This window comes from Lichenostomus cassidix, chromosome 3, assembly GCF_008360975.1.
Source record: "Lichenostomus cassidix isolate B80296 chromosome 3, HeHo_3.0, whole genome shotgun sequence".
In the NCBI taxonomy this organism is placed as follows: domain Eukaryota; kingdom Metazoa; phylum Chordata; class Aves; order Passeriformes; family Meliphagidae; genus Lichenostomus; species Lichenostomus cassidix.
The window spans coordinates 18086738-18106122 of record NC_139483.1 but is presented as its reverse complement, the minus strand read 5'-3'; the positions used below and the strand labels follow the sequence as shown (position 1 = coordinate 18106122).

Here is a 19385-nt window from a genome sequence, read left to right as displayed (position 1 = left end):
GTGTTCACGGACAACTTCTGAGCCGAGCTCTGGACAACCTGGTCTAGTGTAAGCTGTCTCTACCTCCCCATGGCAGGAGGTCAGAGCTAGATGATCTCCAAGGTCCTTTGCAACTCAAAACATTCTATGGCTCCTTGATTCAGTGTTGTCATTCCCCATGTGGGCACCCATACCACAGGCCACAGTACCCAGAACATGGAACCCACTCCTCTGTGACATCAGCCATGGGGGTGAGGGCAGAGAGGCTGCTGCAGACACTGCAACTGCAGCTGTGCTGCTGTACGGAGCTCTCAGTGCCTGCAGCTGACATGTGCCTCTGGCAGCCATGAATTGGCTCAGCCTCCTCGTCCTGCTGGCCATGGCTGGGCTGGCACACAGCACATGGGACAACTGCGGGTAAGTGTCCCCAGGCCCTGAGAGGGAGCATGGGCAACACCAGGCCACAGATTCCCCCATTCCATGGGGAGCCTTCAGCTCCTTGCCAGCAGCGAGGTGCTGTGTGTGCAAGCCCTTGTGGGGAGGTCAGAGGGCTGAGCTTCAGCCTGGGCTGCAGCAGGCCATGGAGCAGCATGGAAATGACTTTCTGCTTGCAGAGGCATATGTGGGCTCCGACCCATGGTGTATGATTATGAGTACATGGCTGATGACAACACGACACGCGTCGTGGGTGGCGCAGATGCCAAGCCAGGGGCCTGGCCCTGGATGGTCAGCCTTAAGCATCCCGCAATACCAGGCACAAGACATCTGTGCGGTGGATCTCTCATCACAGCACAGTGGGTCCTCACAGCAGCCCACTGCTTTGACCCCATCAGGTAAGGAGGAGCAGGGAATGGGGACACTGTCACAACACCAGCAGGTGCCCTTCAGCAGCACCACCTGCTACTCCCATCCCCTTTCCTCTCAGTCAGCCCAGCTGCCACACTGCTCAGGAGAAGCCTGGGCTCATGCCAATGCTTCCTAGCAGCATCCAGCTAACCATTCCCCCAGCCCATTGCTTGAGAGGGCATTCTAACCTACCAGAACACTGCTCCCTCTCTGCCTTGCCAAGCAGAGGCAATTGCTGGGCTGCTGCAGTGCATGGCTCTGCTCTCTCTCAGCCCTCTCTCCATCTGCCTTCCAGGAGAATCAGCATGGTGTATTTGGTGATTGGGGCCACCCAGCTGACTAAACCAGGCCCTGGGGCACAACTGCGTCGAATTAAGAAGCTAATTCGTCACAAAAACTATAATAAAAATAACAAGAGCTATGACATTGCCTTGCTGGAACTGAACAAGCCTGTCAAGTGTAATCCCTACATCCAGATAGGCTGTGTGGCTGACCCCATTCTAAGCCTCGCAGAGATGCAAAACTGCTGGGTGGCTGGCTGGGGTGCCACTGTTGCTGGAGGTGAGTTCCTACGAGGGAGTCCTGCCTGCTGAGCAAGCTCAGCAGACTGGGGAGACAGCTTGGGCTTCCCCACAGCAGAGGCCAAAGTCAGGCTGCAGGACATATGCCCCTGCAGAGATAGGCCTGTCCCACTCTTCAAAGGCAGGCAGCAGGGACACAGAGCTCCAGTGCCTCTGCAGAAGCAAAACCAAGCCCTAGGGAATGAGATCCACCCCCCAAGACAGTGGAGGAGAACTGGTAAGAAGCTCCTGGGGGCTGATTCTTTTCTCTGCTCACAGTGCTAAACTCAAGTGATGTCCTACAGGAAGCCAAGGTCCAGCTCATCGATGTCCAGCTCTGTAACAGCAGCCGCTGGTATGCAGGGGCCATCCACACCCACAACTTGTGTGCTGGTTACCCACAGGGCACCATCGACACCTGCCAGGTAGGAGCCACTCAGTGCCACGAGCCACTCAGCCCCCAGCAGTGAGGGCAGCCTGGGCAGCACTGCCCAACACAGCCTGGCACCTGCTTTGCCTGGACACGCAGTCACCTTCCCAGCCCCAGCTTCCCACTGCTGTGGGGGCTTTCCTCACACTCCCCATCCACACTTGCTTGCCCAGGATCCCCCTTGTCCCAGGGATCTCAGAAAGCTGGGTCAGTACTCTTGGCAGCCCAGAGGTCCAGGTGCCAAACCTCCACCCTCTGCACATCCAGGAGCCCTCTGTGGAAGGCACCCTACCTAACAGGACCCCAAGCTGCTTGTAGCCAAAATTTTGGAGGTTTAAATACCTGAAAAGGTCGTTGTTGTGCCCAGAATACAGCTCTAGCATTGACTGTGGGGGAGAAGGAGACAGCCCCAGTGCCCCTTAATCCTCTCTGCTCTGCTTCAGGGTGACAGTGGTGGTCCTCTCATGTGCCAAGAAAACAACGCTGACTACTTCTGGATTGTCGGAGTGACCAGCTGGGGAAGAGGCTGTGCCAGAGCAAGGCGGCCTGGAATTTATACCTCCACTCAGTACTTCTATGACTGGATTTTATCCCATATTGGCCTGAAATACAGTTGAAACTGCTTCTTGAGCAGCAGGACAGGCAGAATCCAGGGCACACTGCAGTGCACTGAGACTGTTCACTGCTGGGGCAATGTCTGCTGAACCAAAGGCTGCCTCAGTGTCCAAAGCCTGCTCTGTCCTGCCTACATTCCTCTCCTGTGTGCAGGAAAACACTGGAGTTGATTTAGTTGTTGAAATAAAAGTTATTTATGTTCTTTCACATGGAACCATCTTTTCAGTGCAATTCTAACTCCTGGGCAAGACAAGGACTGCCACACTCAGCACCTGCAGAATGAGCCTAAGGGCAGACCCGTGGGGCACAAAGGGACAGAGTGGCTCCAAAGGGCTCCAAAGGGCCTGCTCAGAGAGGAGAGTGCTCTGAGCCACCATGGGCTGGAGGAACCTGGCACATCAAGCCTAGGAATCTGAGGATAGGACAAAACAAGGCACACACGTTGGGGGTGGTGCTCTAAGGCACATGGGCTGCTGCTTAGGGCCTGGTGTGAGCCTGGGCTAAGGGAACAGACCTGGGAAACTCCCAAGAATGGAAAGGAAAACTCCTGGCTCCTGACAGGAGTGCCAGTGCCCTAAGGCAGAGCCACATTTCAGGGGTAGTACTGGGGCATTGATGTGCCGGGTGGTGACACTTCATAGATACCCAAAGGAAGAGCTGGGATCATTCTGGGGAGAGGAAGCTGGCAGGAACAGTAGCAGAGCACACCAGGAAGGCCATGGAAGGCTAAGGTGAGCGAGACAACAGCAGCTGCAACACCAAGTCTGTTCACAGGCTGGGCCAACCTGGGAGCTAGGGGGAAAAGATGCTTGGGCTTGGCTCCTTATTTGGGAGGAGACAAGGGCAGAGAAAGGGAGGAATTGAGGAAGATGAGAGGGCTGTGTAAGCATGGCAAATGGACAGAAGGGGCAATCAAAGAGCCAGCTGCACAGACACAAACTGCTGCTGGGTGTGCTCCTTTGCTTGAGTGCTGCACATGATCACCGCAGGATGGGAAACAAACTTCTTATCACGACTTGCTAATTAACAAATCTTCTATATACTGAAGAAATTCACCCCATAATACAAACCTCAATAATGTGGGCTAGGATAGAAACGATAGAGGATCCTGGAATGCCTTGGGGAAGATGTGCAAAGTACATTTTCTTGGCTTCCAGGCCAATGAAGTCCTGTCTCACGGCAGGTGGCTCCCTTCCCTTTGTGTGAATCCATATGGACTGTGCTGAGAACAACCACCCCACATCTGGAGGGGTTCCTGTCACCCTGGCATAAACTTCTTCAAACATTTCCTGAAGTCAGAAGCTGCCTGCTCAAAAAAGACACTGACTGCATGACTGTCACTCAAGGCTGGGGATGGCCATTTCCCTGCCCAGTGAGCAGACCAGCTTAGAGCCACCCAGTTGCCCTGGCTCAACCTTATTGTTCCATCTTGGCAAAATTCTGCTGCCCATAACAATTTCTCCCAGTTTTGCCTGGCCATGGGCATCTCCTCACCTAAACCAGGGATATCTCCCATTGTGTCAAACACCACGAGGGATGTGAAACTCCTTTTTGCATGCCAGGAATGGACTTCAACCCCTTTCCGTGTGTGCCCAGAGACTCTTGCACCTGTTGTGTGGTACGAGGGACACAAGGCTCTCCCTGTGCCCATCTCCAAAAGCCTTAGGTGAGAAACTCAACCCCCTCCTCCTCACACCTTAGGGGAGCCTCCACAATTCTTCTGTGTGTCCGCCTTTGGCTGATCCCACTGTGCACCCATTCTCCACAATGATTTCACCAAATCTGCACCAAATGCCACAACAATAGAGAGGCTCAAATCCACCCTTATAATTACACAGAATCTTTGCACGGAATTGTAACACTCCCCCTCTGGCTCATTCCTGCTCTAAAGGTCCCAGATGAATTCACCCACTGCCAGCAGTTGGATGTTTGGAGAAGTAAGGCTCCAGCAGAACTGCTCTTGGGTCCCATCTGGGCTGCCAAAGCACTGAGGAAACTCCCCTGTGTGACCATTCAGGAGGCACAGGTGGCTCCAGTGAGCCAATGAGTGCCCTTTTGGATTCCCTACACATGCCACTCTCACCCACTCAGAGCCGGTTTCTGTACCCACTCTACCCTGGGATTCTCCCAGCAGAGTTGCACATGTCTTGGTCCATTAAGAGCCACCGGCTGCTGCTGCAGCTCTCAGTGTCCATTCCCCTGGCTGGTGTCACAGCTTCCTGTGCCCTGCCTTATACAAAGGGTGGGCACTTCATGGCCTCTGGTCCCAGGCTCCTGCCAGCCAGAGCTCAATCTGCAGCTGGCACTGCAGCTCCACACCCACAACGCTGCCCCAAATGGGTTCCTCATCAGCTGTCTGCCCCGGGGGCTGCACTGCCTCATTCCTCAAGAAGAGGGGCCTAAAGGAAGCTGCAGAGAGCCTTTTTAAAAAGGCAGGCACTGGCAGGACAAGGGGCAATGGCTTTCGAGTGACAGAGGGTAGCTTTAGATGAAGTATTGGGAAGTAATTATTGATTGTGAGGGTCAATAATTTGGGAAGTAATTACTGACTGTTAGGATGTTGAGGCACTGGAATGGGTTCATTCAAGGACTGCTTTCAAGGTCTGGACACTCTGGACAACCTGGTCTAGTGCAAGCTATCCTTCCATTCCCATGGCAGGAGGTCAGAGATAGATTATCTCCAAGGTCCCTTCCAACCCAAACCATTCTGTGTTTCCTTGATTTGATGTTGGCCCTCCCACCTGTGCCACAGGCCGCAGAGCCCAGAACATGGAACCCAACCCTCTCTGACATCAGGACTGGGACTGAGGAAACCATGGCTGCTGTATGGAGCTCTCAGTGCCTGCAGCTGACACTTGCCTCTGGCAGCCATGAATTGGCTCAGCCTCCTCATCCTGCTGGCCACGGCTGGGCTCGCACACAGCACATGGGACAACTGCGGGTAAGTGTCCCCAGGCCCTGAGAGGGAGCATTGGCCACACCAGGCCACAGCTTGCCACCTGCCATGGGGAGCCCTCAGCTCCTTGCCAGCAGACAGGTGCTGGCACGGACAGACACACAGCCCATGGGCTTCCCTGGCCTGCTGTGTGTGCAAGCCCTTGTGGGGAGGGCAGAGGGCTGAGCTTCAGCCTGAGCTGCAGCAGGCCATGGAGCAGCATGGAAATTACTTTCTGCTTGCAGAGGGACCTGCGGGCTCCGACCCATGGTGTCTGACACTGGGTACAAGAGTCATGACTTCAGCATGACACGCGTTGTGGGTGGCAGAGATGCCAAGACAGGGGCATGGCCCTGGATGGTCAGCATCCAGCTTTCCAGGATACCAGGCAAAGACCATGTGTGTGGAGGGTCTCTCATCAGAGCTGATTGGGTCCTCACAGCAGCCCACTGCTTCGACCTCATCATGTAAGGAGGGGCAGGCACCAGCAGGTACCCTGTCTGCAGCACCACCTGCTTCCCCCCTTCCTTTACCTCCTGGTCAGCCCAGCTGCCACACTGCTCAGGAGATGCCTGGGCTCATGCCAATGCTTTCTAGCAACATCCAGCTAACCATTCCCCCAGCCCATTGCTTGAGAGGGCATTCACACCTGCCAGAGCTCCCTCTCTGCCTTGCCAAGCAGAGGCCTGGCAACTGCTGGGCTACTGTGTTGCATGGCTCTGCTCTCTCTCAGCCCTCTCTCCATCTGCCTTCCAGGAACATCAACTCGGTGTATGTGCTGATTGGAGCCACCCAGTTGAGTCAGCCGGGCCCTGGGGCACAACTGCGCCGGATTAAAAAGCTACTGTGTCATGAAGACTATAAGAGACGTGACATGAGCTATGACATTGCCTTGCTGCAACTGAACAAGCCTGTCCAGTGCAGCCCCTACATCCAGCTGGCCTGTGTTGCCGACCCTATTCTAGGAGTGTCTGTGTCACAGCAGCATAACTGCTGGGTGGCTGGCTGGGGTGCCACCACTGCAAAATGTGAGTTCTTAAGACAGACTTCTTCCCACAGAGCAAGCTAAGGTCACTGGAGAGACAGCTTGGGCTCCTCCATTGCAAATGCCAAAGCTGGAGTCAGGCTACGGGACATATGCTACTGCAGAGATGGGCCTGGCCCCCTCCCCAAAGGCAGGCAGCAGGGACACAGAGCTCCAGTGCCTCTGCAGAAGCAAAATCAAGCCCTGGGGAAGGAGATCCACCCCCCAAGACAGGGGAGGAGAACTGGTAAGAAGCTCCTGGTGGACCATTTCTTTCTCTCCTCACAGATCAAGAAACACCAAGTGATCACCTGCAGGAGGCCAAGGTCAACATCATAAATCTCCAGCTCTGCAACAGCAGCTACTGGTATGCAGGAGGCATACACCCCTACAACTTGTGTGCTGGTTACCCACAGGGCACCATTGACACCTGCAAGGTAGGAGCCACTCAGTGCCACGAGCCACTCAGCCCCCAGCAGTGAGGGCAGCCTGGGCAGCACTGCCCAACACAGCCTGGCACCTGCTTTGCCTGGACACTCAGTCACACTCCCAGCCCCAGCTTCCCACTGCTGTGGGGGCTTTCCTCACACTCCCCATCCACACCTGCTTGCCCAGGATCCCCCTTGTCCCAGAAAGCTGAGCCAGTACTCTTGGCAGCCCAGAGGTCCAGATGCCAACCATCCATCCTCTGCATATCCAGGAACCCTGTGCAGAGAGGAGAGAGCCCTACCTAACAGGACCTCATACCACTCACATCCAGGCTTCTGAGGCTCCAGCCCCTGAATACGACTCTGGCAAGGGCTATGAGAAAGAAGGTGGCAGACCCAGTGCTGACAGGGGCCACCAACGCCACCTTAATCCTCTCTGCTCTGCTGCAGGGTGATAGTGGTGGTCCTCTCATGTGCCAAGACAGCAATACAGACTACTGGTGGGTCGTCGGAGTGACCAGCTGGGGAAGAGGCTGTGGTAGAGCAAGGCGGCCTGGAGTCTATTCCTCCACTCAGCACTTCTACCACTGGATCCTGAACTGCATGGACACAGAGAATTTTGAAAATGCTTCTTGATGAGCAGGGTGGTCATGATCCAGGGCACACTGCAGTGCACTGTGACCATTTTGTACTGAGGCAATGCCTGTGGATCCAAAGGCTGCCTCAATGCCCAAAGGCTCTTTCGTCCCGCCCACACTCCTCTCCTGTGTGCTCTGGAGTTAATATAGTTGTGGAAGTAAAGTTGCCTATGGTCACAGGGAACCATCTTTCCAGTGCAATTCTGACTCCTGGGCAAGGCAAGGACTGCCACACTCAGCACCTGCAGAATGAGCCTGAGGGCAGACCCGTGAGGCACAAAGGGACAGAGTGACTCCAAAGGGCTCCAAAGTGCCTGCTCAGAGAGGAGAGTGCTCTGAGCCACCATGGGCTGGAGGAACCTGGCACATCAAGCCTAGGAATCTGAGGATAGGACAAAACAAGGCACACACTTTGGGGGTGGTGCTCTAAGGCACATGGGCTGTTGCTTAGGGCCTGGTGTGAGCCTGGGCTAAGGGAACAGACCTGGGAAATTCCTAAGCATGGAAAGGAAAACTCCTGGCTCCTGACAGGAGTGCCAGTGCCCTAAGGCAGAGCCACATTTCAGGGGTAGTAATGGGGAATTGATGTGCCTGCCAGGTGGTGACACTTCATAGATACCCAAAGGAAGAGCTGGGATCATTCTGGGTAGAGGAAGCCGGCAGGAACAGTAGCAGAGCACACCAGGAAGGCCATGGAAGGCTAAGGTGAATGAGACAACAGCAGCTGCAACACCAAGTCTGTTCACAGGCTGGGCCAACCTGAGAGCTAGGGAGAAAAGATGCCTGGGCTTGGCTCCTTATTTGGGAAGAGACAAGGGCAGAGAAAGGGAGGAATTGAGGAAGATGAGAGGGCTGTATAAGGCTGGCAGATGGCCAGAAGGGGCAATCAAAGAGCCAGCTGCACAGACACAAACTGTTACTGGGTGTGCTCCTTTCCCTGAGTCCTGGCCATTACCGTGTCCAGCATGCAGACCAGCTTAGACCTTCCCAATGGAACCACCATATTGCTCCATCTTGGCAAAATTCTACTGCCCATTGCATTTTCTCCCCGTTTTGCAAAACCTCAGCTGCAGGCGTCCCCTACCTATACCAGAGATATTTCCCATCACATCAAACTCTATGAGGGATGTGAAACCTGTTTTTGTATGCTAAGAATGGACTTCAACCCCTTTTTGTGTGTGCCCAGGCACTCTAGCACCTGTTGTGTCATACAGGAGACCCTTCCTGTGCCCACCTCCAAAAGCCTTTGAACACAGAATGAAATGTGCTGCAGAGAATCAAGCCCCTCATTCTTGTGCCTTACGCTGGCCTCCACAGCTCCTCTTTGGCCACCTTACCGTGCTGGTTTGAAAGTAAACCAGTAGGAGGAATGGACTTCATACAAATACCTTGAGTGAGATATCAGGTCAGAGTTAGAATTTCATAGAAAGATTACAATAAATGCAATGATACAGAAAAAAATGCCTTAAACCCTCAAAGTCAGAATACAACCTGGCACTCTTTGGTTAAGGTGGTGGTCATAGTATGATTAAGCAGTTTTTGCAGTACTGTTGAAGTGATGGCTGCAGTCTTGTCAAAAGAGGTAATCCTGTGGAAGGTCTGGTCCTCCTCCAGGTCTGTCAAGTGGTGTTGGTGTCCCAAGTCTCCAGCACCCCAGAATACATAGTCAGGTTCACGTGGTACCTCTTCAGGGCATGGAGTTTCATGATGGAATGATGTAATAATTTGAGTCATTGCAGTTGGCCATTTCTGCTAGGGCCATTGAGTCCATGATTGCCATAGCTGGGTTACATGTGAAGACAAAGAAACATTGCCTTGCAGGATTTGCCTTTTTCCTCTTATCTAACGCTCAGCTTGAAGTCTGAGGGCTTTGGTGTGCACTGGGCAGCTGTTGCAAACGACCCATCATTAACAGTTCATCAGGAATAATGTAGATGGGAGTAGAATACATGGTTTGGTTACATCCCACATTGTAACCCAGGATACTTACATTAATCATGCTGCACACCCGTCCTCCTCCCTCTGTGAATGATTTCACCAAATCTACACCAAATGCCACAACAATAGAGAGGATCAAGTCCACCCTTAGAAATACACAGACTCTGTGCATGGAATTGTAACACCTCTGGTCTGGTTCATTCCTGCTCCAAAGATCCCAGATGAATTCACCCACTGTCAGCAGTTGGATGTTTGGAGGAGTAAGGCTCCAGCAGAACTGCCCTTGGGTCCCATCTGGGCTGCCAAAGCACTGAGGAAACTACCCTATGTGGCCATTCAGGAGGGACAGGTGGCTCCAGTGAGCCAATGAGTGCCCTTTTGGATTCCCTACACATGCCACTCTCACCCACTCAGAGCCGGTTTTTGTACCCACTCCACCCTGGGATTCTCCCAGCAGAGTTGCACATGTCTTGGTCCATTAAGAGCCACCGGCTGCTGCTGCAGCTCTCAGTGTCCATTCCCCTGGCTGGTGTCACAGCTTCCTGTGCCCTGCCTTATACAAAGGGTGGGCACTTCATGGCCTCTGGTCCCAGGCTCCTGCCAGCCAGAGCTCAATCTGCAGCTGGCACTGCAGCTCCACACCCACAACGCTGCCCCAAATGGGTTCCTCATCAGCTGTCTGCCCCAGGGGCTGCACTGCCTCATTCCTCAAGAAGAGGGGCCTAAAGGAAGATGCAAAGAGCCTTCTCACAAGGACAAGGGGCAATGGTTTTCCAGTGACAGGGGGCAGCTTCAGATGAGATATTATGAACGAATTCTTGACTGTAAGGGTGCTGAGGTTCCCCAGAGCAGCTGTGGATGCCTGTTTTTTGTGTAGGCAAGGTTAGCATAGAAGACACAGACACAAAATTCAGGAATAAGTGTAATTTACTATAATCCAAAACTGCAAAGAATTGCAAAAGGCTAAGTAAGCAGTACATCAACTCATTAGCAAAGATTTGCAAAAGGATTAAGCAATTTCTCTAATCATTACTACAAAGGATTGCCTACAATGATGAAGAAAGAGACCATCACCAGCTACACTAATACTTTACATCATTCAGGACTGTCCAACAACTGGGGGAAGCCACTGTCACAGCAAAGGACTGCAGAACCTCTCCCAGCAACTGGGAAATCCTGCAGGTGCCTCTACCTACAGGCAACAAGGTTTCTGACTGTGCTGTGAAAGGGTCCCATTCTTATACTGTTGAATAAACATAGCTTCTAGTGCAGAAACATCTGGTTTTGTTCTCCTATGGGGATGCAGCCAAGGCCTGGGAGACCTCCAGGAGGAACCAAGGGAGTTATCTTTGATCCCACAGCCACAAACAAGGCCAGATGTGGCCTTGTCCAGTTTCTAAATATGGAAAGGTCAATTCATGTTTTGCCAGTGAGTGCATACAGATAAGATTTGGTTGGTAGATTCACCTAGAGGTCAACATTTGGTCAAGGCCTGTTGACCCAGCCTCAGTCAGGTCCTATTGATCACAACTTAGTATTTCAACATCCCATCCCAAAAAGTGTTAAAGGACAGCTTCTGAGCCAGGCTCTGAGCAACCTTGTCTAGTGCAAGCTGTCCCTCCCTGCTCATGGCTTGGGGTCAGATCCAGCTGATCTCCAAGGTCCCTTCCAATCCAAACCATTATGTGGCTCCTTGATTCGATATTGCCCCTCCCCCAGTGGGCCCCGTTGCCACAGGCCCAGAACATGGAACCCAACCCTCTGTGACATCAGCCCTGGGACTGAGGGCACCGTGGGCAACGCGGCTGCTGTGGGCACTTCGACTGCGGCTGTGCTGCTGTACGGAGCTCTCAGTGCCTGCAGCTGACACGTGCCTCTGGCAGACATGAATTGGCTCAGTCTCCTCGTCCTGCTGGCCACAGCTGGGCTGGCACACAGCACATACGACAACTGCGGGTAAGTGTCCCCAGGCCCTGGGAGGGAGCATGGGCCACACTTGGGGCCTTCCATGGAGGCTGCCCACTTGTCTCCTGAGGCTGGGCCACAGATTTCCCCATTTCATGGGGAGGCCTCAGCTCTTGCCAGCAGCCAGGTGCTGTGTGTGCAAGCCCTTGTGGGGAGGGCAGAGGGCTGAGCTTCAGCCTGAGCTGCAGCAGGCCATGGAGCAGCATGGAAATGACTTTCTGCTTGCAGAGGAACCTGCGGATACCGAGCCCCGCCAGCTCACTACAACCCCGCAAACTATTACTTCCACTACGGCGTTTATGACACTGGCATGACACGCGTCGTGGGTGGAACTGGTGCCGTGGTAGGAGCCTGGCCCTGGATCGTCAGCATCCAGCATCCCTGGATGCCAGGCCTCCATCTTTGTGGAGGGTCCCTCATCAACTCGGAGTGGGTCCTCACAGCAGCCCACTGCTTCGACAAATTCGAGTAAGGAGGAGCAGGGAATGGGGACATTGTCACAACACCAGCAGGTGCCCTGCCAGCAGCACCACCTGCTACTCCCATGCCCTTTCCTCTCAGTCAGCCCAGCCTGGGCTCATGCCAATGCTTCCTAGCAGCATCCAGCTAACCATTCCCCCAGCCCATTGCTTGAGAGGGCATTCACACCTGCCAGAGCACTGCTCCCTCTCTGCCTTGCCAAGCAGAGGTCTGGCAACTGCTGGGCTGCTGCAGTGCATGGCTCTGCTCTCTCTCAGTCCTCTCTCCATCTGCCTTCCAGGAACATCAGCATGCTCTATCTCCTGATTGGGGCCACCCGGATTTCTCAGCCGGGCCCTGGGGCACAAGTACGCAGTATCAAGAATCTGCTGATGCACCGCTGGTACAGACGGTCTGACATGCGCTATGACATTGCCCTTCTGGAATTGGATGCACCTGTCATGTGCAGCCCCTACATCCAGATGGCCTGTATTCCCGATCCCACGCTGGCAGTGTCAGAGCTGCGAAACTGCTGGATTGCTGGCTGGGGTGACACTTATGAAGGATGTGAGTTCCCAAGAGCAACTCCTGAGCCTGTTCAGTACACTGGGGAGACAGCTTGGGCTTCCCCATAGCAGATGCTAAAGTCGGTCTGCGGGACATATGCTACAGCAGAGTTGGGCCTGTCCCACTCCCCAAAGGCAGGCAGCAGGGACACAGTGCTCCAGTGCCTCTGCAGAGGCAAAATCTAGCCCTAGGGAAGGAGATCCACCCCTCCAAGGAAAGGAGAGGAGAACTGGTAAGAAGCTGCTGAGTGCTCATTTCTTTTCTCTCCTCACAGCTACAGAACCCACTGATCACCTGCAGGAAGCCAAGGTCCATCTCATCAGTGTCCAGGTCTGCAACAGCAGCCACTGGTATAGGGGGAGAATCCACCCCTACAACTTGTGTGCTGGTTACCCACAGGGCACCATCGACACCTGCCAGGTAGGAGCCACTCAGTGCCATGAGCCACTCAGCCCCGAGCAGTGAGGGCAGCCTGGGCAGCACTGCCCAACACAGCCTGGCACCTGCTTTGCCTGGACACTCAGTCACCCTCCCAGCCCCAGCTCCCCACTGCTGTGGGGGCTTCCCTCACACTCCCCATCCACACTTGCTTGCCCATGATCCCCCTTGTCCCAGGGATCTCAGAAAGCTGGGTCAGTGCTCATGGCAGCCTAGAGGTCCAGGTGCCAAACCTCCATCCTCTGCACATCCAGGAGCCGTGTGCAGAGAGGAGAGAGCCTTACCCTACAGGGGGCCCTACCCAAACTGCTCACAGCCAGAATTCTGCAGGCTACAGCCCATGAGCAGAGCCTTGCTCTGCCCAGAACACAGCTCTGGCAGGGGATGTTGAAGATAAGGTGACAGCCCCAGTTCTGCCACCAAACCCACCTTAACCGTCTCTGCTCTGCTGCAGGGTGACAGTGGTGGTCCTCTCATGTGCCAAGACAACAACGCTGAATACTGGTGGCTCGTCGGAGTGACCAGCTGGGGAGAAGGCTGTGCCAGGGCAAGGCAGCCTGGAGTCTACACCTCCACTCAGCACTTCTACCACTGGATCCTGAATCCCTGGGGCACAAAGAATGTTGAAAATGCTTCTTGATGAGAAGGACAGGCAGGGTCCAGGACACACTGCAGTGCACTGTGACTGTTTCCACTGGGGCAATGTCTGCTGAACCAAAGGCTGCCTCAGTGTCCAAAGCCTGCTCTGTCCTGCCCACATTCCTCTCCTGTGTGCAGGAAAACTCTGGAGTTGACTTAGTTGTTGAAATAAAGTTATGTATGTTCTTTCACATGGAACCATCTTTTCAGTGCAATTCTGACCCCTGGGCAAGGCAAGGACTGCCACACTCAGCACCTGCAGAATAAGCTTGAGGGCAGACCCATGGGGCACAAAGGGACAGAGTGGCACCAAAGGGCTCCAAAGTGCCTGCTCAGAGAGGAGAGTGCTCTGAGCCACCATGGGCTGGAGGAACCTGGCACATCAAACCTAGGAATCTGAGGATAGGGCAAAACAAGGCACACACTTTGGGGGTGGTGCTCTAAGGCACATGGGCTGTTGCTTAGGGCCTGGTGTGAGCCTGGGCTAAGGGAACAGACCTGGGAAACTCCCAAGCATGGAAAGGAAAACTCCTGGCTCCTGACAGGAGTGCCAGTGCCCTAAGGCAGAGCCACATTTCAGGGGCAGTAATGGGGCATTGATGTGCCAGGTGGTGACACTTCATAGATACCCAAAGGAAGAGCTGGGATCATTCTGGGGAGAGGAAGCTGGCAGGAACAGTAGCAGAGCACACCAGGAAGGCCATGGAAGGCTAAGGTGAGTGAGACAACAGCAGCTGCAACACCAAGACTGTTCACAGGCTGGGCCAACCTGGGAGCTAGGGGGAAAAGATGCCTGGGCTTGGCTCCTTATTTGGGAGGAGACAAGGGCAGAGAAAGGGAGGAATTGAGGAAGATGAGAGGGCTGTGTAAGCATGGCAAATGGCCAGAAGGGGCAATCAAAGAGCCAGCTGCACAGACACAAACTGCTGCTGGGTGTGCTCCTTTGCCTGAGTGCTGCACATGATCACCACAGGATGGGAAACAAACTTCTTATCACGTCTTGCTAATTAACATATCTTTACATACTGGCTAATACAAACTAATACTAGTGGCTCCTTGATTCCCCAAATGATACCCCGTGCTTAAGGCCACACTGCCCAGAACATGGAACCCAGCCCTCTGTGACATCAGCCCTGGGACTGAGGAAACCATGGCTTCTGTGGGGACTTCAAATGCGGCTGTGCTGCTGTATGGAGCTCTCAGTGCCTGCAGCTGACACTTGCCTCTGGCAGCCATGAATTGGCTCAGCCTCCTTGTCCTGCTAGCCATGGCTGGGCTGGCACACAGCACATGGGACAACTGCGGGTTAGTGTCCCTAGGCCCTGGGAGGGAGCATGGGCCACACCAGGCCACAGCTTCCCCCATTCCATGGGGAGCCCTCAGCTCCTTGCCAGCAGCGAGGTGCTGTGTGTGCAAGCCCTTGTGGGGAGGTCAGAGGGCTGGGCTTCAGCCTGGGCTGCAGCAGGCCATGAAACATGACGGAAATGACTTTATGATTACAGAGGGATCTGCGGGGTCCAAAACAAGCCATCTCACAACAAGCCCATGACTTATTACTACAGCCGTGTGGCTTATGGCTACAACATGACACGTGTCGTTGGTGGAACGGATGCCGAGCCAGGCGCATGGCCCTGGATCGTCAGCATTCAGCATCCCTGGGTACCAGACCTAAGGCATCTGTGTGGAGGGTCCCTCATCAACACAGAGTGGGTCCTCACAGCAGCCCACTGCTTCGACAAGGTCACGTAAGGAGGAGCAAGGAATGGGGACATTGTCACAACACCAGCAGTTGCCCTTCAGCAGCACCACCTGCTACTCCCATCCCCTTTCCTCTCAGTCAGCCCAGCTGCCACACTGCCCAGGAGAAGCCTGGGCTCATGCCAATGCTTCTTAGCAGCATCCAGCTAACCATTCCCCCAGCCCACTGCTTGAGAGGGCATTCACACCTGCCAGAGCACTGCTCCCTCTCTGCCTTGCCAAGCAGAGGCAATTGCTGGGCTGCTGCAGTGCATGGCTCTGCTCCTGCTCAGCCCTCTCTCCATCTGCCTTCCAGGAGAATCAGCATGGTCTATGTGGTGATTGGGGCCACCCTGTTGACTCGGCCAGGCCCTGGGGCACAAGTACGCAGCGTCAAGAAGCTGCTGAGGCACCGACTCTACAATCCTGTTGACCTGAGCTATGACATCGCCTTGCTGGAATTGGATGCACCCGTCCAGTGCAGCCCCTACATCCAGCTGGCCTGTGTGCCCGATGCCACACTGGCAGTGTCAGAGCTGCGAAACTGCTGGGTGGCTGGCTGGGGTGCCACTGTTGAAGGATGTAAGTTCCCAAGAGGGTCTCCTGAGCCTATTCAGCACACTGGGGAGACAGCTTGGGCTTCCCCATAGCAGATGCTAAAGTCAGGCTGCGGGACATATGCCCCTGCAGAGATGGGCCTGTCCACTCCCCAAAGGCAGGCAGCAGGGACACAGTGCTCCAGTACCTCTGCAGAGGCAAAATCTAGCCCTAGGGCAGGGGATCCACCCCCCCCCAGGAAAGGAGAGGAGAACTGCTGAGGAGCTCCTGGTGGATCATTTCTTTCTTTGCTTACAGCTGAAACATCAAGTGATCACCTGCAGGAGGCCAAGGTCTGGCTCATAAATCTCCAGCTCTGCAACAGCAGCTACTGGTACACAGGGGAAATCCACACCCACAACTTGTGTGCTGGTTACCCACAGGGCATCATCGACACCTGCCAGGTAGGAGCCACTCAGTGCCACAAGCCACTCAGCCCCCAGCAGTGAGGGCAGCCTGGGCAGCACTGCCCAACACAGCCTGGCACCTGCTTTGCCTGGACACGCAGTCACCTTCCCAGCCCCAGCTTCCCACTGCTGTGGGGGCTTCCCTCACACTCCCCATTCATAACTGCTTGCCCAGGATCCCCCTTGTCCCAGGGATCTCAGAAAGCTGGGTCAGTGCTCATGGCAGCCTAGAGGTCTAGGTGCCAAACCTCCATCCTTTGCACATCCAGGAGCCGTGTGCAGACAGGAGAGAGCCTTACCTTACAGTGAGCCCTACCCAAACTGCTCACAGCCAGAATTCTGCAGGCTCCAGCCCATGAGTAGAGCCTTGCTCTGCCCAGAACACAGCTCTGGCAGGGGATGTTGGAGATAAGGTGACAGCCCCAGTTCTGCCACCAAACCCACCTTAATCCTCTCTGCTCTGCTGCAGGGTGACAGTGGTGGTCCTCTCATGTGCCAAGACATCAACGCTGACTATTGGTGGGTCGTCGGAGTGACCAGCTGGGGAAAAGGCTGTGCCAGAGCAAGGCAACCTGGAGTCTATACCTCCACTCAGCATTTCCATGACTGGATCCTATTCCAGATGAGTCAGAGCCCAGATGGAAATTCTTCTCCAACATCACGTGCCTGTAGTCATTTTTTGACTGCTTTACACCCCTGGAGTCATATTACCCCTCCTCAACCCCCTCAGAAGTTATGGCCATGACCACCCCTCTCTCAAAAGCCATGGCCAAGACAACCTCCCTCTCAAAAACTATGTCCAATAACAACCCCCTCTCCAAAGCCATGTCCCAGACCAACCTCTTCTCCAAATCCAAGGTCAATAAGAACAGCATTGGGCAAAGTTAACTCCTGCCCATTTCCCATCAAGATTCTGGTGGAATTGTTTACTCAAGTGCAGGAACTCCTCCAGCAGATCCTTGGGCAAAACACGTCTTGAGCAGCAGGACAGGCAGGATCCAGGGCACACTGCAGTGCACTATGACCATTTCTTCGTGGTGGAATGTCTGCACATCCAAAGGCTGCCTCAGTGTCCAAAGCCTTGCTCTGTCCTGCCCACATTCCTCTCCTGTGTGCAGGCAAACGTTGAAGTTGACTCAGCTGAAGTAAAGTTACATATGGTCACAGGGAACCATCTTTTCAGTGCAATTCTGACTCCTGGGCAAGGCAAGGACTGCCACACTCAGCACCTGCAGAATAAGCTTGAGGGCAGACCCGTGAGGCACAAAGGGACAGAGTGGCTCCAAAGGGCTCCAAAGTGCCTGCTCAGAGAGGAGAGTGCTCTGAGCCACCATGGGCTGGAGGAACCTGGCACATCAAGCCTAGGAATCTGATGATAGGACAAAACAAGGCACACACTTTGGGGGTGGTGCTCTAAGGCACATGGGCTGCTGCTTAGGGCCTGGTGTGAGCCTGGGCTAAGGGAACAGACCTGGGAAACTCCCAAGCATGGAAAGGAAAACTCCTGGCTCCTGACAGGAGTGCCAGTGCCCTAAGGCAGAGCCACATTTCAGGGGTAGTAATGGGGCATTGATGTGCCAGGTGGTGACACTTCATAGATACCCAAAGGAAGAGCTGGGATCATTCTGGGGAGAGGAAGCTGGCAGGAACAGTAGCAGAGCACACCAGGAAGGCCATGGAAGGCTAAGTTGAGCAAGACAACAGCAGCTGCAACACCAAGACTGTTCACAGGCTGGGCCAACCTGGGAGCTAGGGGGAAAAGATGCCTGGGCTTGGCTCCTTATTTGGGAGGAGACAGGGGCAGAGAAAGGGAGGAATTGAGGAAGATGAGAGGGCTGTGTAAGCATGGCAAATGGCCAGAAGGGGCAATCAAAGAGCCAGATGCACAGACACAAACTGCTGCTGGGTGTGCTCCATTGCCTGAGTGCTACACATGATCACCACAGGATGGGAAACAAACTTATATTTCTTTAATTTCCTACAGAAGTATGGCTGTGGAAAACAGCCTGTGGCTGAGAGCAAGAGCATCCTTCTCTGTCTACAGTATTCAATTGCTCTATGTCACTGGCCACCCTGGCAGGAGTGTGCCATAATGTCCTCGTTTGTTTGAATGCAGAACAGCAATAGAACTCACAGGCAGCAGGGGCATGGAACCTGCCAAAAGGCAATTTCCCTGGCTGATGTGGGCTGTGCTGCATCTGCATTTTGCAGCACTTTGTGCAGGATGAGTGACACAGCTTGGGCACTTCACTGCTCAACCAGCTGTGGCTGTGATCGGACTGGCTCCTGACACAAGCATGCACATGCTCCCTGCGGTAGTCCTGTTCCACAGTGATTCTGTTTTGGGAAGAATCTCGTGGAAAAAAAGGCTGCAGAGTGCAGGGTGGCAGTGAAATTCCCCAGGGCCTGCACTGCCTCATTCCTCAAGAAGAGGGGCCTAAAGAAAGCTGCAGAGAGCCTTCTTACAAGGGCAGGTAGTAATAGGACAAGGGGCAATGGCTTTTGAGTGACAGAGGGTAGCTTTAGATGGGATATTGGGAAGTAATTTTTGGCTGTGAGGGTGCTGAGGCACTGGCATGGGTTCCCCAGAGCAGCTGTGGATGCCTCATCCCTTGAAGTGTTCAGTGTCAGGTTTTGAGCCAGGCTCTGAGCTACTGGGTCTAGTGGGAGCTATCCCTCCATCCCTATCCCATCCCCATAGGAACTGCATGATCCCTAAGGTCCCTTCCAATCCAAACCATTCCATGAGTCTAAGATTTGTGGAGTACAGTAAGAAACTCTGCCTTCTTCAGCAGCACTGATGATTTACAGCTGATATTCATTAATGTTAATTAGCATAAATGGGCAGGAAAATACTGTCATATGCAGAGTTCTGCATTTGGTCTTTGATAATAAGTGAAAATGAAATGAGCAATTTAGTAATAGTTACAGCAGACACATCATAATGTCAACTTGATACAAACAATCACCTTATCGAATACATGCATTAGTGTTTTCTGAGTAATGTGGTAAGTACTCACGGGGAGAGAGCAAATACTGTATAGAAAGTATAAATATATATCTGAAATACAAAAATAGCTGTCACAAAGTATTCGCTCTTGGGATATCTGTAACAGACTTAGCTGGCAAGGCATTGAATTCTTTGTTGCGAGCTCCTATATGAGCATGAGGCAGAATGGGGGC

General features: G+C 53.8%; 4 protein-coding genes across 5 annotated transcripts; all 4 read left to right on the top strand.

Annotated features, from left to right (window-relative positions):
- Positions 1–196: 196 nt before the first annotated feature.
- LOC146439204 (acrosin-like) lies at positions 197–2644 on the top strand. The gene is made up of 5 exons (XM_085054780.1): positions 197–396; positions 594–812; positions 1121–1386; positions 1665–1810; positions 2259–2644. Exons 1-5 carry the CDS (start codon positions 326–328, stop codon positions 2430–2432), a joined length of 876 nt encoding a protein of 291 aa, XP_084910906.1. The 5' UTR covers positions 197–325; the 3' UTR covers positions 2433–2644.
- A 2591-nt stretch (positions 2645–5235) lies between these two features.
- On the top strand, positions 5236–7929 carry LOC146439203 (acrosin-like). 2 transcript variants are annotated; one of them, XM_085054778.1, is made up of 5 exons: positions 5236–5371; positions 5746–5832; positions 6122–6393; positions 6678–6826; positions 7268–7929. In XM_085054778.1, the coding sequence occupies exons 1-5, from the start codon at positions 5301–5303 to the stop codon at positions 7451–7453; spliced, it is 765 nt and encodes a 254-aa protein (XP_084910904.1). In that variant the 5' UTR covers positions 5236–5300; the 3' UTR covers positions 7454–7929. The 2 variants fall into 2 exon arrangements, with proteins under 2 accessions (XP_084910904.1, XP_084910903.1); XM_085054777.1 differs by having other exon boundaries at positions 5611–5832.
- Positions 7930–11129: 3200 nt separating this feature from the next.
- On the top strand, positions 11130–13659 carry LOC146439202 (acrosin-like). Its single transcript, XM_085054774.1, has 5 exons — positions 11130–11349; positions 11587–11826; positions 12119–12384; positions 12659–12804; positions 13277–13659. The coding sequence occupies exons 1-5, from the start codon at positions 11279–11281 to the stop codon at positions 13460–13462; spliced, it is 909 nt and encodes a 302-aa protein (XP_084910900.1). The 5' UTR covers positions 11130–11278; the 3' UTR covers positions 13463–13659.
- Positions 13660–14594: 935 nt separating this feature from the next.
- LOC146439201 (acrosin-like) lies at positions 14595–17857 on the top strand. Its single transcript, XM_085054771.1, has 5 exons — positions 14595–14766; positions 14964–15206; positions 15515–15780; positions 16054–16199; positions 16672–17857. The coding sequence occupies exons 1-5, from the start codon at positions 14696–14698 to the stop codon at positions 16945–16947; spliced, it is 1002 nt and encodes a 333-aa protein (XP_084910897.1). The 5' UTR covers positions 14595–14695; the 3' UTR covers positions 16948–17857.
- Positions 17858–19385: the final 1528 nt, after the last annotated feature.

Excerpts from the sequence above, each read along its gene's own strand:
- LOC146439202 (XM_085054774.1), top strand. The coding sequence starts at position 11,279 with ATGAATTGGCTCAGTCTCCTCGTCCTGCTGGCCACAGCTGGGCTGGCA. Across the intron at positions 11,350-11,586 it reads AGCACATACGACAACTGCGG|AGGAACCTGCGGATACCGAG; the intron begins GTAAGTGTCCCC and ends TTCTGCTTGCAG. Across the intron at positions 11,827-12,118 it reads CACTGCTTCGACAAATTCGA|GAACATCAGCATGCTCTATC; the intron begins GTAAGGAGGAGC and ends TCTGCCTTCCAG.
- LOC146439203 (XM_085054777.1), top strand. The coding sequence starts at position 5,301 with ATGAATTGGCTCAGCCTCCTCATCCTGCTGGCCACGGCTGGGCTCGCA. Across the intron at positions 5,833-6,121 it reads CACTGCTTCGACCTCATCAT|GAACATCAACTCGGTGTATG; the intron begins GTAAGGAGGGGC and ends TCTGCCTTCCAG. Across the intron at positions 6,827-7,267 it reads GCACCATTGACACCTGCAAG|GGTGATAGTGGTGGTCCTCT; the intron begins GTAGGAGCCACT and ends GCTCTGCTGCAG.
- LOC146439201 (XM_085054771.1), top strand. The coding sequence starts at position 14,696 with ATGAATTGGCTCAGCCTCCTTGTCCTGCTAGCCATGGCTGGGCTGGCA. Across the intron at positions 14,767-14,963 it reads AGCACATGGGACAACTGCGG|AGGGATCTGCGGGGTCCAAA; the intron begins GTTAGTGTCCCT and ends TTATGATTACAG. Across the intron at positions 15,781-16,053 it reads GGGTGCCACTGTTGAAGGAT|CTGAAACATCAAGTGATCAC; the intron begins GTAAGTTCCCAA and ends CTTTGCTTACAG.
- LOC146439204 (XM_085054780.1), top strand. The coding sequence starts at position 326 with ATGAATTGGCTCAGCCTCCTCGTCCTGCTGGCCATGGCTGGGCTGGCA. Across the intron at positions 813-1,120 it reads CACTGCTTTGACCCCATCAG|GAGAATCAGCATGGTGTATT; the intron begins GTAAGGAGGAGC and ends TCTGCCTTCCAG. Across the intron at positions 1,811-2,258 it reads GCACCATCGACACCTGCCAG|GGTGACAGTGGTGGTCCTCT; the intron begins GTAGGAGCCACT and ends GCTCTGCTTCAG.